We start from the raw sequence: 26448 nt of genomic DNA, 5'->3' as shown, positions 1-26448 counted from the left end.
AGCTGAGGAGAAACTAGAAACTCCTCAATGACAGGAAGATTTTGTGCTAAAAGCTGTGCAGAGAACAGATTGTTTCAAGACAAACACAGAGGCAGACAGCTATTTTTCCTGTTTGCAGGCAGGAATGGGTGAATACAGCTGTTAGAGACCTTTAATACAATCCTGAGGACGACAGATGAGAAGGCTGAGGGTCCAGCTCATGGACCGAGTTCTCTGAGAATGGAATTGCCATGTTCCCCTCCCTTGACAAGGCCAGACAGATATTCCCAGAGCATTTTTAACTTACACAGTGCTGTTTGGGCACCTTTGGGTGTTGTTTGAAATTCACTGTCAGGCTAACAATGAGAGGCAGCCCTCCCCAAGCTGTTCTCAGGATCTGTGGGCATATGAAAAGGGCATCACTGTTATCAGGAAAGCCAAAGAGGGTTTTGAAGCTGGAGAAGAATTTCTTTAGGATTTCCTTGGGATTTGAGAGGTTTCAGACATGCCAGGACTTGGAACTACAATAAAAACTAGGGACTGTTAAAAGAGGGTGCGTTTATATTTTTTTCCTGTAGGGAACAGGCAAGATGTGTATGGGGGCACACTGGGGCAGCTGTGATCAGGTACAGGTTTTGAGGGAATATGCCAATAGATGGCAGGAAAGGTACCTTGCATGCAGAACCAGTCTGTCAGACTGGTATTTCTTCCTACTTATCACAGAATTGGTTGTAATGCATGAAAATTACATAATTTCCCCAACATCCATGAGTATTTTTAGGTTTGTACTTCTCTAAATTTGATGTGCTTGGATCTAATATAATACAGCAAAAGTTAAATTTACCATTCAATAGAGAGATGTTTGATATCTTGTCCAGTATGAGATTAAAGTGACCCCAAATGGACCTTTCTGAGTTGTAACACAGAAAATCTGATTACAGCATCAGTCTGGCCTTGGAAAGCAATATCACCTTTGTGTTTTTCCAGCAATTTTTTTTAAAATTAATTTCTCATAAATGCTGGCACTTAAAATAAAAGGATCACATTGTTTTTTCATTTTAGTTGCTGGAAAAGATTCCAACTTCATGAGAAAGAAGCTGTTTGGAAATATAGCTAAAGAATAATGTTGCTGGAAAAAATAATGAGCCAGAAGGAAAAAACTTGAAGATTCTTCTTCACCTCTTTGGTTTCTAGAAATTTTATAAATATCATGTTTTCCTTTTAAAATATTGTCTCACTTTTAAAGGTATGAAAATGTAAGACTGCTTTTTAGACAAGATCAAAATATATTCTTAAATCCAGAATGTAGAAATAAATTTGTTGTCCTGTGTCAAACAAAACCCACATTTGATCTAAAAAATATTTTTGCCTTTAAAAATTGTTTCTACTAATTAAAACTGAGAGATTATCACAGCAAGTTAATTTCAGATAATTTTTCATCCAATCTTCCAGTTTGGTCAGGAAGCAAGTCAACTACTGAGATGTGTGACAATCATGGTAACATGTAGATATGACTATTCTTAGATATTGATGAAAAGAAAGTTTGTAATCTTCAGCACAGCTTTTATTTTATCTTTAAAATTTATTTGATTCTCTCTCATTTAACTCTTTCTGCTTTCTCTCCAGTGCCCTGGTTCCCCAGAAAAATCCAAGATCTGGACAAGTGTCACCATCTGATCACTAAATATGACCCCAATTTGGACCATGGTCACCCTGTAAGTTTAACATTACTGTTATTTCATCTTTAAAAGATGAAGGGAAACTTCAGGAATAAAGAAATACTCATGAAAGAAGAGAAAAACACCACAGGGGCAGAAAAAGCTCATCTTCAGTGGAATTAGGGACTGCATATATCCCTGCAGGAATGGACCACAAAAAGGGTTTTACTGTAACAGCTTTATGTGTGCCCTCTTAGCCACGCTCTAAGCACAAACTCTAGGAGAGGGAAAGAAAAATGCACTGTAGAGTCCTGCTCTAGTGATGATAGTAAGGCAAAGTACTGGGAACAAATAAACAAACAATCTAACACTTATTTCTCATCAAAGTTTCCCAGCTTTAGTACAGATGAGATGTGAGTTAGGCACAGACACAAAAGGGACCCCAAAAGGTCATTTGTCACTTGACAAGTCAGGTCACAGAAGCATTTTATTCTGTCAAGAATCACAAAGAAGCAATGCATGGAAATGACAAAAATAAGAGATACTTTGCACTGAGAAATGTAGTGAAGATTAGATGTGGGTCAACAGAATCTACAAGGCATTTTTTGTCATTCTCTTCTCTACCTGTCTGAATTCTGTTTAGTCCCTTTCCTTAACCTACACCAGGTTTCGTTGTGAGCTATATACAGTCCTGTGTAATATGAAATAGACCTTCCCAAGTCTATAAGTCTATCTTCTATTTCTGAGAATCACTTATTCAACTATAATGCTCTAGGAGAGCTTCATGTCCTACTTAAGCAGGACATCTTTCATTCTTCCTTATTTCTTTCTAATACAAACAGTCCAAGTGCTTGTAATTTTCCTGAGCTAACTCTTAGGCTGTTTTTCATTAGATAAATGAGCACACATAGGGAATTCTTTGAACTGGACTAGGTTCCCTTCATCCTTTGCCAAATAGAAGGTGTGAGCACTGAAGAGGTTGAGAGAAAGCAACAGTGGTGCTGAGTTACTGAAGTATGGAGTGGGAATAAATCTAAATTGCCGAATGCAGTGCAATTTAGAAATACCTAACAAGTTGAAAACAAGTTACCTCAGGCACTGAACATCACTTGTCTGTGGCAGAAGTCAGCACAGTGTGGGCTGATTTACCAGGCTTCTGAGCAGGGCTCAAAAATGGAGAGGCTGGAGGAAAGCACAAAAGAAGCTGATGTACAGGCAGCTCAGCAAACATTTTGCATATACATTTCCTACTAAATAGACAGTTTGGGTTGTTTCTCTGCACTCCTTCAGTTTGTTCTTTACTGGCCCAAAAAATCAAACTGATGTCACTGTGACACTGATTTCTGGGCTACCCTGTCACTGGCTGCAGGTCCCCCAGGGAGGCTCCTGCTGCACAGAGAGTGGGTACAGGGCCCACAGGGACAAAGCTGGGATGTCACAGCATCTGTGTGAATCTGGCCCAGCAGCTTTCTGTGTGTTTTGCATGGGCTTGTTACAGCCACTGACAAGCACCTGAATGAACATATTATCCACAACACATGAGGTAATAAACATGCTCTCAGGATCCAGCCCTTTCCTCAGATTCATCCACACAACACTCATTAACTGCAGGGTTACTGGTATTATTGCTACACTAAAAATTATGTGAATAAACCTAAGGGACAAATTTGGCTTGCAGTATACAAAGTGGTTCCAGTAAATTCTGAATATTTTAGAATAATAAATATTTGTACAGTGATGCTGATCAATGCTGTTTTATGAGTTATATTAGCACACAGTTCCAGATTTAAGTTTTAGTTCCTATTATGAATGATACAAAATTAAAATGAATGTTATTCCGTGTCTGTATGCGTATTCAATAGCTGGCAAAGCCTGCTTGAAGTTTTGTTTCTAGTAAACACAGAAGGAGCAGAAAGAAAATGCTGATATTCAGTAAATGTCCCCTTTAAACAGATACCACTGAGTCTGTCTTTATCACAACATAGTAATAAATGGGCAGTGAGAACTGCGTAGGGAACTTCCACACATCCAGTGGTGGTTCTGATGCTTTCTACTTATGCCCACAGATCTCTCATAATGTAAACCTTTTTCCTGGTTATTTTCTGGCCCAGGGATACTCTGACCTGGAGTACAACAAGCGGAGGGCATTCTTTGCTGGCCTGGCCTTTAATTACAGAGCGTAAGTACAAAGCTGCTGAAAGCAAAGTGCAACGCTCCACGCTGTCAGACTTGACGTGCAAGAAATGTCAGAGATGACATATTTTGTTCATGTATCAGTGGGGCCACTTTTGAGACAACAAAATTCAGCCACAAAAGCTTTCAGTCCATGTGAAGTAGACTTTTGTGATGACACAGCAAATACATTTTAAGACAAAAGATCTGATGACTGCATTCACATATCCCAGTCCAGCGCTGGATTTTGTTTTAGCAGAAGTGATTGCAATATGACCTTTCATTTCAATTTTCAAATTCCTTTTAGGACTTGGTGCTGACCTGAGGCTAATATTTTTCAAGGAAATTTGAGGAACAATATTTACAAACATACTTTTGACAGTAGAAAGCGATTTACTTCTTTTTGTTATTTGCTTTTTTAAGTGTCTCTGTCAATGGACACTAACTACCTAAAAACATAAAAAGCTTTCAGTTCTCATAAATGCTGGCATTTAAAATAAAATGATCACATTTTATTTTCATTTTAGTCACTGGAAAAGCTTCCAAATGGAAACATTTCCAGATGGGAAATGTTTCTACCTTTATGTGTAAAACTTTACCAGAACTACGCTGCCTTCTGTAGGGTAAATCAAAAGTGAAGGTACAACTGGTCATGGCTTATCAGCCTCATGGTATCCAAGAACTGGTGAAGTCTCCAAAGTCTTGTGAGACTTCTGAATACAGTTTTCTCTTTCCATCGAATATCAGAGTCAGCAGAGCTCAGAACAGCCCAAAAGCAGAACTGAACTGACTCAGAGCTACAGAAGAAGCAACAGTGAGGAAGAGGAGAAAAGACCATCCATCAGAGAATCAGTGTTAACCATGCAGCGAGCACCTGGGCATCTCTGTGCTCATGGGTTTCTGAAAGCTTCTCTGTGATGCTGCTGAGCTGATCACATCCTCCAGAGAGGGTGCCTCCAGGCACACACTGTGTTTTGCTTGCTAGATTGCCTTCAGCAGAGGTGATGGCAAGCCTGGAGGTCTATAATTCCATCTGTGAACCAGAAACACAGCTCCCTTTCTCACATATCCCTCTGTTTCCTCCCCACATTGTAATAGAAGAGAGAGCACCCACATTAGAGCTGACCAAGACAAATGGATGGTTCATTATTTACTATTTCGCTGTTTCTATTTTCATTACGGCAAAAATTCACGGTGCAGGCAAAAAAAAAAAAAAAAAAAAGCTTGGAAACTGAACTTGAAATCTTGAGACATGTGTCATGTTTCTTCTCTTCATTACAGCGGAGACCCTTTACCTCACATTGAGTACACAGCACAGGAAACAGCAACCTGGTGAGTTTGCTACTTATGCTCCAACTGCTGGGCCATTCCAAAGCAGTCCAGGAAAGACTGGCAGTGTGAGACAGCTGTAACCTTTTTAAAATATTGTTCATCCACCCCACATTTTACTCTTTGGTTAAATGTCATCATCTGGTCATTTGTTTTGCAGAAAGCCATTCTCAGAGCTGGTCTTAACTATTCACTTTCTAGAGCAAAAGGAATTTTCCTGACTATCTCCCTACCTGCAGATCTCATCAGGATATCAGAAGCCAGAAAACATCTGGACCCTATAGAATAACTTCTTCTGACTGACCTTTAATTTACCATAGTTGTGGTGCTGGCAGAAATATCACATTCTCAGACTTGTTACCAGGAGAAAATGCCCGCTGACAGGACAGAAATTCACTCAGAGGATATGGCTAATTCAATATCCACAGGACAGAGGAGCCTTACTTGTTCTCCTTCAAGTATTCATTGCTTTTAATATGAATATGTATAATTTTCTCAAACTGAAGGTAGAGGAAATTTGGAAATACCTTTCTAATATACATTATTTATACTGTAAAAGGGCCTTAGGTATCATATGAAATGATGGTAAGTTACTTTTACAAGGCTGCAGCGTTTCTCCACTGGGGATTTGTTTCTCGTGAAGGTCTGACACTCAACAAAAAATACCCAAAAAAACCCAAAAAAAGACACCCCAAACCACAACCAATTAATTAAAAAAAATAATTCAATTCAAAGCATTTTTTAAACAGTATGTGAAATATGTGGCAGATCTGAAAGAGAGCAGAGTTATTTCAGATCCCTCTCTTTCCATGTTCTCCCACTAACTTTAAAATTTATCAGTAAGCAGCAGTAATTACACATTTGTGTGATGTTACAAAGCATTAATATGTCCAAATGTCTCAAGTAAGAGCAGAGTCCTGGGATTGTGCAAGGTGCCATATATGCACATAACAGAGAGTCTTTGTTCAGAAATTTAAATCGAAAGAATGCCTAAAGGTGGGGGAAAGGAAGAACGAAGACCACATTTTCTAACTGCAACTGAAAACCCCAGAACTGAAGTAATTTGCCCTAAATCACAGGCAAAGTTTATTCCAATTCCAAGGTTTAAATCTGTAGAACTAAATTCCTCATGCCAGAACCTCTCTGGCATCCCACCTCTTTCAATACTTTAATTTAAGTAAAATCTGCTTTGCCACAGAAAGCCACGACCACATAAAAACCTTGCATCCAGCCCATCCAGGAGGACACACTTTTATTAAGCTCAAATAGGTTTTTATAGCATCTTTCAATAGTCAAAGATTGATGGTCAGTGTCATGCTCATGATTACTACCACTTGCCAACAATTTTGGCATGGGATGGTTTGTGGGAATGTCATATTTAAGAAAATTTAATTTTGTGTTCTTTCCTGTTTTTCTCTTTTATTGCCAACCTTCGTCATTCCAGCTCTTCTCCACCTAGAATTAGACCCATTGTGGCAACAGAATAGACTTTTAAAAGAGTATCTGCCCATTTCCTTAAACAGCCAACCCCAGCAACCCAGGTTGTCTTGTTATACAAAGCTGTTTCCAAAATTAGCCTTCTCAATTGTTATCACAGCCCGCTGAGGCTGTGCCTTGAGGTCAGCTGCATTACAGCACAGCTTAATTGAGCACTGTGCAATTGCAGGGGAAATTTGTAGCACAAGCTAAATTCCCTTGGTGTCATTCTGAGGAGTTGCTGGATGTCTTCAGTTTGTAGCAACGTGGTTATAAAAATGAAAACCAAGCCAGCGAGGAAATACGACTTTCAGAAAACAGAGGGTACAGATGATCTGAGCTTTTGTTTTCAAAACAACTTCTTGGAAGGCCCTGAAACTAAGCAATCAGAGATGCCATTTGGGCAAAAGCTGTGTAAGAAAAATGGAGAATTCAGGAGAAATTTATGGGGATGCACCTGTCACATCTTCATAATCAAGCGGAATAATGCAACTTTTTTTTCCCACTGAAAAATAAGGAAATTTATGTAAAACTAGGTTATTATCTTTAAAGGCTTTGAAGCATCTGGCTCCATCTTTTGTTAGGATGCTCCTTTCTAGAGTGTTTCATAAAGTTTGCTTCCAGCAGTTCTTTCATACCTGCTCCTCTCTTGACTTTGGAGGATTTACTTAGATAAATGTCTTAGAGGAGCACTTAGCTTTGGATAATTCATCACTGCTCCCTGGGACTGCCTGCATTTCTGTGGTAACCAATGTTTGGACACACAGCAGAATGACACTTTGATAAAAGAGACCATATGTGCACAAGTGTAAACAAGCCTGCTCTCTCTAGACTCCAGTCTGGGCATGAACCCTGTATTGGTTCAAATCCCACACAACCTCACTGAAGTCAGTAGTACTCTATGAGGAAATAAGCCAGGGCAACACTTGAACTCTAGTCCTCCTCATTTTTTCCTAATTCCTCCATGGAAATGGCCCAGTCTCCTGTGGCTTTTGCAATAGTGACAGCAGCCACTGTTTCCCTCTGTTCTTTTAACTTTTTTTCCTCCTAAGGTTTTCCTCTCCCGCTTCATTCTGGTTCATTATTACTCCCACACTGCGTAAGACATTGGTACAAATAATGAGCCATTACCAGGGACTGGCTATCACCTCCATAGCAACAACAGCATCACAAAAAGGAGAATAATAACAATGGTAAAAAAAAAAAAATTACAAAACAAACGAAAGGTCATTTCCCATACCCAGCATTTCCAAGCATGATCTCAATTTTCATAAAACAATGTTTATAAAGTTGTTGAGACCCGAGTGCCACGTCTGAACAAAAATAACCATTTCTATAAGGTTCTTTACCATCCTATTACTACTTGCTTATTTTGCAACAGCTAAATATATTCCAAACCACAACTCTAAATCCAAGTACCATCAAGTTTGTGAGAAGCTTAAAGCCTGTGCCCAAATCAGGTTACATACATTATTTTCAGCTGGTCTCTTTTTGTATAATGGGATAAATGCTTCAAGAAGCTGGCATATCTTTCAAATACATAGCCTGTGCCAGGCATTTTGAACTGCAAAAATACAAACCTCTTCACCCTTCCAGTTACTACCCCTCAGTATCAGAAAAGATGCTTTTCCCAGAGGCATTTAAGAGGCAAATCTAGGCTAGGCTTCAGGGTGGAAAAGTAGGGACCAGTATTTCAAGTAGTACCCAAACATAGAAAGGAGGGGAGCACACCTGATTAATTCCTTTCCTAAGCTGAATGACAGAGTACCCCAGATTCAGCTCTCTCCCTGCGATTTCCCTGGTGCCTCCAACACCCTTAGCAAGAAGGTGCCTAATCAAGAAACACTTCTGTATCAGAATTAGAGTTATGTAACATCAAAGGACACCTTTTGAAGGAAAAGTAAAATAAAAAAACCCTATGGTTTTCCACATCCAACCAGCACCAGCTTTCAAGCACCAGGTGTCCTGAGCTCAGATTTTTAGACTATGACCTCCATGCTGAGGCTTTACATCTCTCTGTACACCTGTAGATGGTATAGATAAGTACTGCTTTATTGAGGTGTCTCTCACTATCCAGTTTTTGATATCCAGGAGAGAAGTCTACAGGAAGCTGAGGAGCCTTTACCCTACTCATGCCTGTACCCAGTACCTGGATGCTTTCCAGCAGCTCGAGAAGCACTGCAGCTACCGAGAGGATAACATCCCTCAGCTTCAGGATGTCTCCAGATTTTTAAAAGGTCAGTCATTATAAACCATGGTTTATTCTAGGGTTCCCTGCACATATTTGTGCACCACAAACCATTTTCTAGGAAACAAGCTAGTGAGCAGAGCTGATGAGCTCTAGCACAGGGCATTCATTCCAGGTACATGGAGGGACCCAGCTGGAAGTATGTGTCTGTTCTGTGAGTGGCAGCTGCTGGTGTGTCACTAACCAGCTAATCCCTGTACTAGCAGCACTACAGTCACGGCAGACAGTGCTCAGTATGACTTCCACACAGCCTTTTTATGGGTTTGGCTCTGTTTTATACTTCCACAGCCATGCTGATAGTAGGACCCAAACACAAGCACAGGTACATACCTCTCAAGTACACCTTTTTCCTGATCCACCAGGCAGGATGGGGATGTGTGCTAGAGAAAATGATTTCCAGGAGATCCTGCTGGTCAGTCAGCAGCTGCATTGAAACAACTCTGCTTCCTTCTGTCTCTGTAGCACCACTTGTCACACTAAACTTTTTGGTGCCTGCCATATGCCAACAGGAGAGCACAAAGGACGTGGTGCTAGTCCATAAAGGCATGAAGAGGTCACCTTAGAAAAAGGACACACAAGTTTGCCAGGCTGACCTGTTAGCTAGGAGCTGACTAGCAAGGAACAGGAGAGCAAGGAAGCCTGCATTAAGAGGCCACAGGCTACGGATTCCCAAAGCCAGGTGCTTTGTGTAAACCACCTGATTATCAAGAATTACTAAAGAAAGGTGATCTTTAAAGCCTCCTCCTCAGTGAAAAGATGTGCCAGAGAGAGGACAGCTTATCACCATGATGAAATACAGAATAAAAAAATATGGCTTGACTTTAAATAAATTGTATTTAAATACAATACTCAGAAAATCAAGTGACCTGCTCCATATAAGAGTAGGGGATACCAGTTAGCTTGAATAAGCTTTCTGTGTCTGAAGAGTTTTCTAAGACTTTGGCATTTCTCATGAGGATTAAGCTGTTTGATGACAAGGTTTTTATTGCACGTTTAGTGTAAGCGAAGAGAGGGTTGCCATGTGAAAAACATCTTCCATGAACACCATTGCACCCAGGATTTTTTCTGTGTAGGCATTATGTATTCTCACTTTTATTCAACTACCCATCTTACTTCCCTTTATTATAACTGGGCTGATAAATATTTTTTCTCTTGAAGAAGTTGATCTCATTTAATTTACACAATAGCTGACAGCAGGGAGCTTCAGGAATTGTGATTCTGACTTGATTATCACAGATATTTATATCCTTCAAGGGGATCAGGTGATTTCAAAGTGGGAGAATTTAGGATAGTGTAAGACTATCCTGCCATAATCCTATTAGAATTGCTCATGTTAGTTGACAGGATTGATTGCCTGGAGTCTGCTCACTCCCTTTACAGGCTCTGGTTCTAAATATTCTCTGTGTCATAAACAAAACAAAGCAAACTAAACAGCAACTCTGAAAAGCCTGCCAGTAATGTTTGGAAATATGTTCTCAGTGAGTTTCAACTCATTTACTATAAACACAAGGTGTCTACTATAAGCTAATTGTATGAACTAACTGGGAATGAGTATCAAGTATTTCAGAGGCATTTTATTCCATTCTGAAATGGACAGCTAAGGAAAACGTAGAACTATTCATAGTTCTTGAGACCATTGGTCCTACCCTCATTAAACTGTAGATTAAATTTGGATTACTTTAGCCTACAGATTATGCATGAATGAAACAAATTTTTTTCAGAAGAGCTGTGTTAACAGCTAGACACAATTGAGAGTGAGAAAACTATTTAATCCTGTTATATGAGGCTTTGAATCTTGGCTCACTTCCCCCTAAGAAGGTCATTTCACTATGCAGAATACTTTCTAGAGTAGCATGAAGATTGACATTATTGCAAGGCCCAAACTCAGTCTGAGCCAGCAGCATCTGCAAGGTCTAAAATCTGACCAAAAGTTAAAGCATGTTGTTAAGGGCATTGACCAAACTCCTTTTAAATTCTGTCAGGCTTGGGGCATTCACCAATTCCCTAAGGAGCCTAATCTCAGTGTTTGACCACCCTCTCAGAAAAGAAATGCTTCTGAATGTCCATTCTGAACCTCCCCTTGTACAGCTTTGAAAATAATAAACCATAGGAAGCAGAGAGAGAGTGGGATAACCTGGAAAGAAAGTGATCATGTTAAAACCACCCCACGCAGCCAGACAAACTTCCATATTCTCTTTAACTTAGCAGTATCTGTGAACATAAGAAAGCAATTCCTTTTGATTCAGTATGAGATCTGTCTGCTATTACCTATTAGTGAGGCTGGCTTGAAGAGAAATGAACTATACTTCACAAATATTTCACAATTACCTAAAGGGAATTAAGTAGTTAACAGTGTGATCACTTACACATGGCAAGTATTTTCCTAAAGGGTTAACTAGATGAACCTAGGCACATCTTTCTTTCTAGGAAAGAAGTTTGGATTTAGGCAGTCATTGTGCTCCACAGCTGGAAGAAATTACAGCCAGTGAACTCAAGCAAGCTCACACTACAATGCACAGGCTGCCTGTATACACCAGTTTTTAGGCCAAGAATTAAGCCTTGCAGATCACTTTAGGTCAACTGCTCAAGACCTTCTCTGCAACACACTTTGATTTCCCAGATCTTTGGGCAGCAGGTCCAACCAGCCACACCCCCAATTCTCTGCTGATTGCTGGTTTTATTGTGCAGTCATGAACTAGAAGCTCAGGTTTTGCAGATATTACCTTCAGCAGATAACTTTTTCCTAGGCCTTTTCAAGGCAACTGGCCAAGTCTGTTCCATCAGCAGACTGTCTGATTCACTGGCCTCTATTTAAAAGGATATCTCAGGGAACACAAGCCATAATTTTCATTTTCCCCTCCTTCTCCTCCAACATGGATGCTAAAACTATATAAATTTCCCTAGACTCTTTCATAGTCCTCCCAAAATTGAGTTACTAAGGTCTTGGTTTTCATATAATATATTTTTCAGCTAGTGCAATTTTCACTTCACTCAGAATTCAGCCCAAAGATTACCATATTCTGAAATTTTCACATTCCTCTGGATTGGACCAGCAAATAGACAAAGGTAGATACATACTGTCCATAGGGTGTTTTTTTTTAACTGTTATTTTTTGAGGCAGTTCTGTACTAATTACCTTTGAATTGAGTGGAGCAATAGAAGATACCTGTGACAAATGCCCACCACCATCACAATGTCAGGAAGAAGCATTCTTGTTAACCTCTAATTCCTCTATTTCTTCATATATTTTGTCACTTCTTTGAATTTTTTTCCTTTTTTTTCCTCTTTCTCTGGGTGTTTTTTTCATTTTGTAATGGGAAAAGTACTAATAGCCTGACAGAGTAAGATGAGAAATTCTGGAAGAAACATGAAAAAACAAACTGAAACAAATCTTGTAAATGGCTTGCTTTCTGGGTGGGATTTTTTGTTTATTTACACAAAAAAGGAAAAAAAAGGTTATAGACTTCATGACACAATAGAATATGGATGAAGAATTGAGAATAAAGCAATTTCTGATTTTTTAAAATGCAGTTTTATGCTTTAAAGAAGATGAGATGTCATTTACAGAAGCTGAGAATTAAACACAGATTTTGAATATAGGACTTCAAAAAGATTATCATTGGCTCATTTTGAAAGTGGTGATTTCCAATTTTCTTAGCTTTGCAGACCACCAATGTGTTTCCCATGGAAATGTAGAGTGTGTGTTCTATTGACCACCAGACTGGTTATTTTTTTGGTTATCTCTCACAGTCCTTTCATGGTAATGCAGGTAATTGCAAGAATGCAAAATGCTGCATTCTTCTGTGGACATGTGCAAAGCAAAACACCTATGATCACATCACTGTGTAGTGGGTTCTAGACAAACATAATGGCAAAAAAAAAAAAAAAAGAAAAAATAAAAAAAAAGCAAGCATCAGATGCAGGTTCTGTTCCCTGCTTGATCGTAAGGACCATGTGTGACCTCAGACACACCACAGTCACGTGGAACATAGAGAATTGTGTGTATATGTGCAAAAATGTGCACTGGGGTGGGCAGTACTCCCACACCTTGTGACACTGCTATGTGAATACACACAGAATGGATGGATAGATGATTCCATGTTGCAGGAACTGGTCCTGTACCAGCACAGGGGCACATCAATCATGATAAGCCAAGGTGTGCCTGCTATGCTTGGTGGAGGGAACTATTCCAACAGAGCAGGAAGGATCCCTGAAACTACTTAGCTAAAGTGAACGTGCTGTGTAGTTAACCCTAGAAACAGCTGAATTTGGTGTCCCTTCCCTCTGCAGAGAGAACAGGTTTCCAGCTGAGACCAGCTGCAGGACAGCTGTCTGCTCGCGACTTCCTTGCCAGCCTGGCATTTCGTGTCTTTCAGTGCACACAATATACAAGGCATTTCTCTTCTCCTATGCATTCCCCAGAACCGTAAGTTTGATGCCCTGACATAATTCCATCCTTCTGAATGTGCTGGGGATCATCCTCTTGGGATTGGCTCTGGAGTTCCATCCAGTAGTCTACAGAATAAAACAATTTGAGAAACTGGTAGCTGGAGACTTAGAAGGGGAAGTCATGCATGAGAGGGTGTGGTTCTCTGTCTCTTTTGCCTGGGGAAGGAAAAGACTGAAGAGTATCTGGTTTAATCTTTTCATCCTGCCTTCAGTTACCATCTGCTGATCTGCTGGGGTTTAATTTCCTGCTGTGAAACTCTCCCAGTAAGTGCTGGCCAGACAACAGCAACTACATTTCATGAGAAATTACAAGTTTGCACAGACGCTTTTGTTGTATGCTGGGACCAAACAGGGACCTTTCAAAGATGTTGTGACATAGAAGGTTAGTGCCCATGCCATCCCAAGGAGACAATAGACAAGGTGGCAGGGGGCAGCTGGCTGCCTGTAGCAGGAGGGAGTGCTCTGATCCTTGCAGAGCCAGGCCAGGTATGGAGGCAGCCACTGTGGACCAGCACTCACACCAGCTCCCTTTGGAGTCTATTGGCTAAAGTCCATCACAGGGAGATCATGAAGGGCAGGAAAGGAAGCCTTTAATAAAAAAGAAGGTAATTTATTTTCCAGAGACTGCTGCCATGAATTGTTGGGTCATGTTCCCATGCTGGCTGACAGGGATTTTGCCCAGTTCTCACAGGTAAGAACATTTTCTGCTGGCTCCTTAACCAGCTGCTCTGGATAGCAGGCCAGAGCACCTTAAATACATGCAGTTCACCATGAAATGCAATTCTAAGACTGAATTGTGCCTGAGTCATGACCTCCAGGCATGGTGGGCTAGCAGTGACTTGGGAGATATTTCCTCCAAGGAAGTGGTAGCACTGCTCCCTACAGACACGGTATGAAAGGCAGGGCAGGCAGAGCTTGTGGGACTTCTCTGTGGGAGGGCTGTGTCAGTCTGGAGGAGGATGTCTCTGTGGGGCTGGAGTCTGAGCTCTGCTGACTGAGCTGCTCCCCTGGCTTTCTGTCCTACACCACATGGACCTACACAGCCGAGCCTCCAAGCTGGTTCTGTCTCTGGATGTACATTCTTGTCTCGCAAGAGACTTTAATTGTGTCCATCACCATGTCATTCATCAGAGTTATTTCTCCCTTTACAACTCACCAGATTCTCACAGCATTGCTCACACTGGTGAGGAGGCTCCAAAAAGCAAACAGAGCTTCTTTGTACAATAAGGGGCTATTTAGTACGAGCAAGTCAGTGTCAGACCCAACTGAACTCAATGACCTCTCATAATTAAAGACTTCAGAACTACGAATGTTCCTCAAAACCATAGCAGAGGGAAGAAGACATCTCATTGTCCAGGCTTTTCAGTCAGTGGCCAGTGTGGAAACTGGCAATAAGATCGGAGCGGTAACATGATGTAGGTCCCAACATGAGCTAGTTCCCTGAAGAAATATCATTAAAGAAAATCAGTTCACCTCATATGATGTGGTTTCCAGTTGTATCAACTTGAATACGTGCCAGTTACCATTTTGATAATAAATATTGGTTATTAACAGCATCAGAAGAGTAGTACTTTAAGCATCCTAGTCATCTATAATTTATTCTGGAAGAAACCTATTCAGTTCAGTTTAATACTGGAACTTAAGACGCATTACAAATAAAAGACTACAGCAATTTCAAAGCTTTCAATTTTCTTCTTTTCCTATCAATACCACAGACTATACAACATGAGATCACATTCAGTGAATTTTCACATTTCACTTTTTTGTCCACACAAAGTATTTTCACAGTTGAAATTCACCCCATGAAAATTATTTTTTGCTCCATTCAATATGAGACGATGAATGGTGAAAATGCCCTAATTTTGTTTGTTTGTTGCATGATATGGCTCCTGGGATAGCAAAAAAAAAAGAGACATGTACAGTTTCCTAGTGTGAGAATAACATTTAACAGGGAGCACAGATGAAAGTAAACAGAATCATCCCTGCATAGATCCGGCCTGCTCATAAGGGCCGTCAGAAAGAGTGAGGGACAGAAAGGTAATGGCAAAGGTAAAACCCACCTTTGTTGTCCTTCCTTCTCATGCCTCCCTGTCTCCCTGTAAATTTTTGCCTGGTGTAGATTGTCCAACATTAAGACAAGAGATGGTTAATTTTACACAGAGAACACTGAGGATTAATCACTCATCTAATGTGGCTCCCAGTGGTATGTAGCTGGGGGCCAGGGAGAGGTAGGCATCCTGGAAGCCATGGAAGGTCATTTTGGGTGACAAAAACAATGACTAGTTCATGCTATTCATGCTAGAAATTATGTGGCCCTCCCCCTTCCCCTCTTTCTCTCCCTTGGGCTGAATAATCACACTAGTGTAACACTGTCTGCTTGCTTACTTGCTTTAGGATATTGGACTGGCTTCTCTTGGATCATCTGAAGAGGAGATTGAGAAACTGGCCACAGTAAGTACAGATGGCAGTTTAATATTAGAGGCAAACCCCAAACGATTCACTGCAAACCCCTTGCTGTGCAGGGAAGGCTCTTTTTGTGTCTCAGATTGACTACAGGAATGGGAGCATCAGCAGGATTGTCTCTTCTCCTCCACAAGTTAGGAAGATGCTGGAGCAGGGACTGGAATCCCTCTGGGGGAGCCCAGAATGGTGTGATTCCACCTGAGGAAATGCTTACACTTCTTGATTTTATAAGAATATATTTCTTAAGCTGAGTTCTTACAATTTCAGACACAGGATGGTCCCAACTCACATTCCAAATTCACTTAAAACACTAGATACCCAGGGCAATACCTGTATTTTCTCCTACACGAGGTGCAGAGAACCATCACACTTTGGTTCATCCCACATTTATTAACCTCACCAAATAGGTGAGCACTTAAAAGCAATTTGGGAGCAGGTACTGCCATTCAGTTCTGAGTCACTAGACTGTCTACAACTGTCAAAATTATTTGTACAGCCCCTTACTGCCATCTGGACTTGTTCTGAAAGTCATCTGGAGGCCAGGTGATTTTTTTTCTGACAATAGCAGCCATATCAGTCTTGATTTTTTCAGAGGAGGAGAGGAGCCTTACCCTCACCGAGCTGTGTGAGACTCATTTAGTACAGGTAGTGAATGAGAGGAGGATGTCACTCCTGAAGTTCTTAGCCAGTCCACAGTCCCATTCAGAAAGGAGGCTGTGGCTCACCTAAAATCCATCTGCACATATCCATCCTTGGGTTAGAACTAAGTAAGACTACCATAATTTTTGAAGATTGCTACAAGTGCTGAACTCTTTGTGATTTCATCCAGGTCCTGGACTGGTGATATGAGGAGACTATGACAGTGACAGTCCACATTGCCTCTTCCACCACCTGGGTCTAGAGAGGCTAGAATGAGATTAAGATCCATGTCTTTGCTAGGGTTAAAAAATTCTAAGTCCCAGAGAGCCATTTTGCATCACTTCCCAGGTCTCGGTGAGATTGGATTAAGGCCTGTGGTATATAAAGCATTCCTCTGCAAGCACCTCTTCCTGATCCTGAACTGAATAGGCCTAGACAAGAGATAGGGTTAAGATCAGAAGAATAAAGGGTCTCATGGATGAAACTTTCTTAGCATCATCTAGGGTTTGGGGAGGTAGAATACGGGCACCTTTTTAAAGGACTCCCTGCTGTTCAGGGTCTGTGAGAATACAGTTTTGTAAGTGCTAGTCAAGAATTCTGAACCACAAACCTATTCTGGATTAACATACCAATAGTCAAATGTTTAAAGTTTATATACCTAATCTGGGCTTACTGTTTGAGTTCCTTTTCTAAAAAGTGATGTTAGAGGAGAACCTGAACTGTATTCATTATCCTGACATGAAAGTCTAAAGTGATTTCTGTGTGTATCTCTGAAAGTCCCTGTCATTCCCTGTTCTTCATAAAGAGAATTTTGGTAACTATCTTAGAAGTTTCTTTAAAGAATCTCAAAATTGTTGCTATGGTCTAAATCATTTGTAAGACAAATTTTGAAATGCCATTATCGTTCAGCCCTGTAACTTCTCTAGGCAGGTGGATCCATGCACCACAGATGGGAAACTGCCAGTGTCCTTGTCATTCAGAGTACCACTAATACATTTTTACACTCTGTTAAAACAGTGAGAGTTTGAAAGAACTTCACTATCCAAAATCCAAACACATGATATCTTAAGAAACACTAAAAAGAACTCCTCCTCCTCCCATGTCTTATTTTGGAGACATAAAAGCCTCCTGCAAATGAAGAGGTACTAAAAAAACTTTTCATTGTGAAATAATGAGAATCAAGCTTATTATCAGAATATAAACACGTAATTATTTGCTGAACTGTAGAGAAAGCAATTCAGGATCCTGCAAAAGGAAAGATTCTGGCATGTTGTTTCTTTAATGATCAATTTGAAGGCTAAAACCAAGTCATCAGAATGAAAAGGTGCATGGGGGAGGGTGAGAGAAAGAGAGATAATGTATGGAAAAGGCAAAATAGACAGAATAATATAGAGCTTTACATAGTTTTACAAATTGTCTGTTCTTTAAGCAGGGTCCTGAAAATGCCATACCTATGAAGCCAAGGTCTATCCCTGTGTATGAGGCAGCAAAGTGCTCTGTGTCTCTAAAGGAACCTTGAAGAGTTGTGAGACAAAGCCATATTCTTGAAATGCCTCATTTACCATGTTTTCCCTTTGCACAATGCCTGTCCAGCTTCTCTGGGCATCAGGGTGTTTCCAGGACTTGTCCTCCACTGTCCATTTCCTCAGAGTTTATAAGGGAAGCACCAAAAGTTTGGCAGAGCCAAGAGCTGCTTTCATCCCACTGTTGTCCAGCAGGTAAAGGAAGTATGGGCCTAAGTAAGCTTTTATCACAAGAAAAGCCCAGAGAAATGTATCTTTGTTTTCTGCTGGAGCATGACTAACATATGATTGGCACAATACAGAAAAAGGCATTCTTCAATTCTTCTGAATGAGATCACACAGACAAAGAAGGAGGGAAACTCTCCTTTCAAGTACCTTTGCAAAGGTGTTGAACCCTCTGTCAGGATCTTCCTGTCCTCCTGGGGACTGTGGGTGGAAATCTGGCAGCTTCCACTGACTACAGTGAGGATCTGGGCTAAGAGATTGCAGGGAAATTAATAACATCTTCCAAAGAAAGAAAAGGATATAACTTTATTTACCTATGTATTATCATTCAAAATGATTTTTTTTCTAAGTGGGACAACAAGTTTTGAAAAATTACATGTTACATTTAGTGTGTGTTATATGCTGAGGGGAAAAAAGTATTTTCTCAAAATATGCAACTATAACATTTGAAGATACAACGGTATTAAGAAATGAGGATAAAAGAAAATGAAAGGAAAGATGAGAAGCCTAAAAATCCTGCCTTTTCAGACTCTTTTCCACAAGTTGTTCTTATTCCCAGCTTTACTGGTTCACTGTGGAGTTTGGCCTCTGCAAGCAAAATGGATTGATCAAAGCTTACGGAGCAGGACTGCTTTCATCTTATGGGGAGCTGATGGTATGTGTCAAATGTCATATTGAAAGATTTCTATGATCCACTTTCCTGACCTCTGGTAAAAGCAAACTATGTTCTTCTACAAAAAATTAGTATGATTTAAAATTCAGATTTTTCTTTTGCAAAGAAATAATTCTCCCTTCACAGAAGCTGCTGTGTAGGGGAAAAGCTACTGTGGTATTGTACCTGTCTTTCATCTAAAGAGACAAAATGCAATGAAAGCAACCATCCCATAAACTATTAGATTTGTTTCTTCCTGCTTCTGCCAGTAGTGATGCAGCTGACTTTGACACAAAACTCACGTTTCTTTCAGAATTACTCACTAGAGGGCAATATTATGCCTACTATGAGCTTGGCTATTTTTTCCATGCTATTGACATTCACACACATATGAACCAGAAAGTCACCGATTGACTGGACCAAATGAAGTGCAAAGAAACAGGAAATAGCATGGACACTGATAAAAAGAAATTGCTTTAGAATTTTTCATTCCTAAATACATTTCAAAACTCATGTCAGCTCTAGTTTTACATAGATCAATATCTGCGAGCACAGGTTTCATGCTGCCTTGCTTAGGTAGATTAGCTGTAGAAACAGGACTCACACACTTTTGCAGAAAGTGGGTTTCCCCTCCTTTGACCAAACAAATTATAAGAGAGATATTAATTTCTCTTTAACTTTGAAGAGCACTGACGCAGGTGATCACTTTTTAAATGCAGAAGACCTAAACTGGTATCAATAGGGCTCAAGTGCTTCAAGCTGTGCAGATATTATGTGACTTTTTTTAAACTGGTAAGAGCCAAAAGAAAATAAATACCACTCTTTCCAAGCATTTTTATAAACCAGAAACCTTTTTTTCTTTTTTCATGGGAGTTATATTTTAAGCTTAACACATAAAATCAGCAGCCTAACAGCCAGATACATGATACATTCACACAGAATTGTGGCTGAATTAGCATATCTTGGACTCCCAGAACTGGGGATAGTTGGGTTGTCATGACAATAAACATTTTACAAAACTCTCCCAATTGTATACAGGTCAGCCCACTTCCCAGTCAATTGATAGGAGGAAAAACCTAACATTTTGATGTATCTCAAGGCATTCCAAATAGGAGTCCCCACAGAAAGGCAGCTGAAATTAACACAGGGAAAGGGGAACCTTCCCAGACATCAACCTTCACTTTTACCATTTGCTGAGTTTAGCATTGTTTTTCTCACAACACTTGCAATTTGGAGATTTTTGTGAGGTAACTCTGTGGAGAGCTTTCTCTCGTGATAAGCTGAAAGATCTGCATGTTCATTAGCCCTCTAGAGGAGTAAACACGACTTCGTTTCTACATAGCAGCCTGATTTTGGCCTGATTGCTCATCAGCTTCACACTATGTTCTGCTGAAGCTACTGTTTATCTGGGAATCCTTCAGTACTTCTTATATTCACTGACAACAAACAGGAAAACCAGTAATGTCCAATCAAAGCACAGTTCAAAGCCACATTTATTCTACTCTGCCTGGCTTAATACTTTATGGTTCTAAATCAAGTTCATTTGCATGTTAAACAGGATACGAAAGGGCAGAGGTAATCATATTGCTGATATTTATGTAGCTTTCATAGCAATATGCATGACAAAATCAATCTGACATAGTTACTTCCTTTTTCAGTTTAAACTTTACTCAAATGAAGGTAAAAATCTCATCAGAAACGCTCACTTTTGCTGTCTGGAGTCAAGTGCACCAGACTTGTATTCTCTCTTCTCTATTTCCACTCTTTTCTTCCTCAGACACCAACAGGCTCTTCTGCTGTTGGTTAAAACTTTAGATGAGGACTGCTTGTGCACAAAACTGCTATATAGAGCAAAAAAAGTACAACTGCATCTCAAACTCCCTAGCTCTGAGGCTGAGAGTGGAAGTCCTAACTGATCCTGAGATGATAAAGGGCAGTTTTTTGTCATTAATTTTATCATTGGTAATTGTTGGGTAAAGCTACTGGATAAACTTTTGAAAAAGCTGGGTCTACCTCTGTGTTCATTCATCATATTACTGAAAATACAGGCAGGAGTGATGACATTTATATTCAACAGGTAATGAATAGGATTATCCCCCTTTCAGCATGTTCATCTTCTATGTAACACCTAAATCAGAAGATGGGCAAGCAGTTAACCTGCAGTTCTGCTATGCATCCTGCAGAATCCCTTTGTGAGCTCTGCAAGTTCCCCACTGTACATCTTCTGGGACAATGGCTTAGTGCTTCTGTGCAATTCACCTTGAGCTCCTGAAACTTGTTGTACACAAGTTAATTATATCCATGAACTTAAAAGTTTCCTTATTTAGCTGACTGATTTAATCTCATTGATTTTTATTTAGAGCAAAACTGAAATATAGAAATATTTCCATTTATTCATTCTAGTCTGCCTGAGCATCTAACTTCAGTGTAAGCACTGGCAGTGTGGGTAAAGTGGTTAGGTCCAATGCCTAAGCACCTGTTGGCAAATTGAAAACCTGTACCAGCTGCTTCTTTTACAGCTGAAGAGAGAAAATATGTGTAGTGCAGTGCCTGTTTCATAGAAAGGATTTTTTTTAGAAATAAAGCAGTGTCTAGACAGATCTGTCAGGGAAGATGAAGATTGGAAGATAGTGAGGCTCATGATAGACTCGAGTTTATTGCTCTAGATAAGTTTTGTTGCTGCTTGGCAGAAAGCCATTATCCAACCTAATAATTATCTGCCAGTCTTCTCAGTGGGCCAGATACAGACTTCTGCATGGAGGTCCCAGACTCGATTCCCTGTCATTTAGCTGATCAACTTCATCACAGTGAAGTTTTGGCACTTTGTTGGCAGTGAATATAGCAAACACTGTAGGAATCTCACTGCAGGTCGTGTGTTGAAGGAGACACACTGCAACAGCCTGGGCAAGGGAGGGGTTCCATTGGACCTGAAGGCTTCTAGGCCAGGAGCAGCAGAATGTTTCAGTCACCAAAGAGGGAATAAGGGCATGAATTACTAAGGTTAAATGGCTGGCTACAAGAAGATAACAACTAACCAGTGGGAGAGGGCAAGCAGCAGTCATCCAGCTTATGTTATATGAGAATTTAGCATCAGCAAGAAGCCTGGGAACATCCCTGAGCTGCAGCCTGGACTGACTGTCTGTGGGTGTGTGACTGTAACCAAGGGAACCACATCCTGACTATGAAATCTCTAAACCATTTCCCTTTCTCCACAGCACCCACTCCTCCCAGTTTGAAGCCATCTTCAGGTAGATATGTTCTGTGCATGAGTTGATCCTGCCCAAACTCAGGGCATAATTTGGGGGTAAGGCAGAGGATAAGAGGAAGAGCTAGACACTCTCTGCATGAGCCTTGCACTTGAATCCCTGTTATCTAACAAAGCATTTAGTTAACAGCAGCTAGGTATCAGAAGGATAGCCATCCCCGAGTCTAAACTGAGCAGTTGTAATGTGTCTGACTGCTGGCCAAACTTGCCTCCTCTGAACTGTAAGAATTCCTCCCCAAAAGCTCTCAGTATTGCACTGTTTATTTCACTATATTCTGTCAGCTGTTCTACATTATCCCAAATGCTTCTTCTGTTAACACTCAGCTGGACTCTGTCCTACATACTGTAAAATCTTATGGCTCATACCACAATTCTGGCAACACTCAGTGCTACATATGCTTTTCTTGCAGCACACCCAGTACTTAACTTATAGAGGCCTTTAAGGCCATCCGGTTTTGAGCTGAACTTCCACTGAAATCAATGGGATTTCAGTTCTGCTTCAACACTGACACAGTATAGTGGGACCCCTGTCAGGTTTTGAGTTACTGAAATCTTTTCCCATTAGTTCCCCAGAGCTTCTAAGATTCTAAGAGCAGCCTCATGTTTGTGTATACCAGCCATCTTAGATTGTATGAGTGATGTCCAAGGTTTACTTTTCAATTACACACTGCAAATGAAGAGCAAGAAAAACACCATCTTTTATATATTCTTGGGAGCTTTTGGATTTTGTATTTTTTTTAAAGCCTGGTATTTATTTCTGCACCAGTTCATTGAAATGTCTAAATATGTGCTTAGGAGAACTATCTGAATTTTTCCAGCTAGCAGATTGAACTGAAAGTCTTGGGCAGCATCACCCACTCTTACCACTTATTTACAAGTAGCACCCTGAGAGTTGACATTTGGATTATAAAATGGTGACAGGAGTCTCCTGAAGACTGGGGAAGAAGAGAGGAAGGGAAAGAGACAGATCTCAGAGAAGGGTGGGTACTAAAAGAATGTCCCTATGTGAATGGGGTCCACTGTCCAATCTGAAGGTGAAAAAAAAGGTCTCAACATTGATGGGATGAGTTCCTTTCTCCTTTTGGTTTGTACCCAGGATACCACCAACCTGGCCAGCTGGAGGCCCAACCAGCTTTTAGGCACATCCGTGGTGTAGTTCAAATATCACTGGGGCTGAGCTGGGTTTAAAGTACCTCACCTGGGTTTCAGAGGCAGACAAAGTGTTTGGGAACTCACTTTAAGCCTAAGCAGAGCTGCCTTCCCAGGACTGTGCAAGTGCCAAACTGGTGGCTGGTTTAAAAGGCATTTCCAGTATATGTAAACAAACTATATAGATGTACCTGTGACTGCAGTGTGGACAGAAGTGGCTTCTCTAAGCCTTGTGTTTGCCTAGGTGGGGGCAATGTAAGAGAACTGGAGAAAAACACATAGAAGAACCCCTATGGGTTCAAAAATACAAATGTGTACATGCAGTATAGTGTATATTTATATATTGGATTTCAGGGAAGATTTTGGGTTGCTATACTGGCCTGGGAGCTGGGCATGAAATACCAGAAGCATTCTGGCTTCTGATCTTCATTGCAGCAGGAAGCATGAAATTTGTGACAAGGGCTAGGGGACTCTAAAGTAATGCTAGACAGGACTTCTGTGATAACTATTTGAAACTTCTGTGATACTATTTGAAAAAAAAAGCAGCCTGATATTTTTTTCTTCTGGATATTTGTATTTTGGGGGGTGGCACAGACTTTCCCCTCCCTGTCTGAGGACATAGCTGTGCTATCCAGTTGTACATCACTGTAATACAGTAAATATATATTTCTTTGTTGTAATCTTAAAAAAATCTTTATTATTTCATTTATTAACTGCTAATTATGAAAATCAGCTCTGACATATGAAAGAACAGGACTTTATATTGCCCCTAACTATTCCCCAAAGAATTTCACTGCCCAGCAGGGACTAATTTTTCCTCTGTTCATTCACCTGCTCTAACTGGTGTTTCTCCTGCTACAAAGTATGCTTTGTCAAACAAGCCAGAGTACAAGCCTTTTGATCCAGAAGTGACTGCAGTTCACCCCTACCAGGATCAAGCTTTCCAGCCTGTCTATTTCATAGCAGAAAATCTGGAAGATGCCAAGGTCAAGCTTCAGTAAGTAAAGTGTTTGTGAGTATTTTCATTGAGGGGGGCACACTGGTTTGATTCTTAATCTCAAATACGTCTATTTACATTTACATTGCAGCAACCATTAGTTACCCACTAAAACTAATGGTTTGGTTCTTAATCTCAAATACATCTATTTACATTACTATTGCAGCAATCATGCCAGGCTATCTCACTGCATCTGCATAGTGGCTTTTGTACAACAAAGTTAAGCACGAGCTTGCTTATCTCAGAAAAGGTTCACAGAAACTCTGAATTTACTTTTGCCATGCCCTGTCCCATGCTTCATCTTAACTATGCTTCATTTTAGCACCTTCTGAAATAAATTCTGTAACTGAACTGTGAGAGTGCAATCCCACCTTATGTGCTAGTCCATGCAAGCAGGAGATCATGAAGAACTAATTTACCCAAGGTCACATGGAAATTTCATAGCAGGCTCTGGAATTAGCATGGATCAGCAGGGGGCTTAAAAACAAGATCGCCTTTCTCCTCTGATTATATCTGCACAAGAATCCAGAATCAGCATTCACCAGCAATCTAATTTCTACTAATTTCTATGAAGTAGCTGTCTACAACCTAAATAACATCATTTCAAATTAGCTTGAGGTGTTTCTAAACACATTTCCTTAACTGTGTGATGCTGTGCAGTAGGGATTTTTTTTTTTTTTTTTTTTAAGTAAGCAAGGTTTAAATTCTGGCCTTCATCTCCAACAGTCAGAACAACATGACCAATTCTGGCTGGGGGCAGGATGTTGGTTGTGGAGCTACTGGGGAGCATGCAGGAGCTGAAATGAGGAATTTATTAGAGGAAGAGAACCTGAGCCAGACTTCTTCCCTGTGCTCCTCGCCTCTTCCCCAGAAGCACTGTCTGCTGGGGCTATAACCATGGATAATTAGGCTCATCATCTTAAATCTAAATGTTCACATTAAATTTTTAATACGTGTAAAAATGCGGGTGAGAACTCACTGGCAGAAGAGAGAGGACTTGCAAAGCATTTGACTCAGACAAACCTGCAAAGAACGTACGAGGACAAGGAATGCACCACTCTCAGGCATGAAGCTTTTTCATACATTTTTTCAAGACAGTTGCACAGCCAAGGCTGCTCAAAATAACTGAAGGCACAAGAATCTGTCAGCATGGAAAACATAAAGCAACATCAGTTCAGGGGGTTCCTACCAGCATGCACTTAATGGAAATATTGTCAAAAATGGCAAGCAATCATGTTTATATCTTTTAATAGAGACAGAAAAATAGCCCAGGATGCCTAGTATCAACAGGTTTTTAGAATATTACACAGAAAGAGCTGCTCCAGGTTATTTCTTGGAAGTGAAGGCGGCAGACATGCTGTGCTCTGCATTCCTCAGCTTGTGGTTGTAATAACTCTGAATTGTGAGAACGCAGAGCTGTGAGAGCACAGACGGGATTCAGCCAGCCAGCCTGAGACCAGGCACTGCCGATCTTTGGGGCTGCAAGTGGTTCAGCCGTGGGCAGGACGTGCTGCACCAGGCAAAGCTCAGGAGAAGCAGTGAGGAGGTGTCACAGCAGCCTCTGCTCCCCAGTAAGGTCATGACTGCACCCTGAGAAATGAGGTCCTGCAGGTTTTGCACTTAAGGAAAAGCCTTTTGAACTAGAAGCTCTGTCCTGTCTCCCCACAGGAACTACGCGATGAAGATCAAGAAGCCTTTTGCTCTGCACTATGACCCCTTCACCAGCAGCATAGAGGTTTTGAGCACAACACAGAAAGTCAAGAGGGCACTCCACCAGATAAAAGAGGAACTGGAAAACGTCTGCTTGGCCCTTGAAAACCTCTCTTAAAACCACAGCAGTACATCTCACCTTTCACTGAGATACTTGTAGGTGGTGCTAGCACTTGAAGACTTAGTGATGAAGTTGTACTTGCAGGCAGAAATCTTAAATGCACAAACCAGCTCAGTTCAGGTAATCTTATCACTGTAATTTAGGCTGCTGACTTAGACAAAATAATGAGCTCCTGCTTAGAATGTTTCAATCACAAACCAGACTTACTCCAATTTTTGGTAGGTGATATGAGCATACTTATGTGTTATGGGACTCTTACAGGTTTTTTTCCTTCCCTTGCCACCTTTTCAAGTGATCTGTCACAAAACAGCATAGTAACTTTTCACCCACACAGCGTTGTACTTGCTGCCTTAATGACACGATCACAACCTCTTTAGGCTGGCTAGCTGCCCA

General features: G+C 40.6%; 1 protein-coding gene and 1 long non-coding RNA gene across 2 annotated transcripts in view; one reads left to right on the top strand and one right to left on the bottom strand.

The window, feature by feature from the left end:
- Positions 1 to 9448, bottom strand: part of LOC137474429 (uncharacterized) — an 18194-nt gene extending 8746 nt beyond the window's left edge. The window contains exon 1 of the long non-coding RNA XR_010999354.1: positions 9193 to 9448. This is a non-coding gene — a long non-coding RNA (uncharacterized lncRNA). The remainder of the gene's footprint in view (positions 1 to 9192) is intronic.
- Positions 1 to 26448, top strand: part of LOC137474428 (tyrosine 3-monooxygenase-like) — a 26892-nt gene extending 444 nt beyond the window's left edge. Inside the window, exons 2-11 of the mRNA XM_068190997.1 lie at positions 1606 to 1694; positions 3749 to 3816; positions 5091 to 5141; positions 8706 to 8851; positions 13153 to 13288; positions 13933 to 14002; positions 15706 to 15762; positions 18721 to 18816; positions 24091 to 24224; positions 25893 to 26448. Of these exons, the coding sequence (XP_068047098.1) occupies positions 1606 to 1694; positions 3749 to 3816; positions 5091 to 5141; positions 8706 to 8851; positions 13153 to 13288; positions 13933 to 14002; positions 15706 to 15762; positions 18721 to 18816; positions 24091 to 24224; positions 25893 to 26052 (1007 nt within the window). The 3' untranslated portion in view covers positions 26053 to 26448. The remainder of the gene's footprint in view (positions 1 to 1605; positions 1695 to 3748; positions 3817 to 5090; positions 5142 to 8705; positions 8852 to 13152; positions 13289 to 13932; positions 14003 to 15705; positions 15763 to 18720; positions 18817 to 24090; positions 24225 to 25892) is intronic.

The sequence above is a fragment of the Anomalospiza imberbis genome, chromosome 5 (assembly GCF_031753505.1).
Source record: "Anomalospiza imberbis isolate Cuckoo-Finch-1a 21T00152 chromosome 5, ASM3175350v1, whole genome shotgun sequence".
Classification (NCBI taxonomy): Eukaryota; Metazoa; Chordata; class Aves; order Passeriformes; family Viduidae; genus Anomalospiza; species Anomalospiza imberbis.
This window is presented reverse-complemented; position numbering and strand designations above follow the sequence as displayed.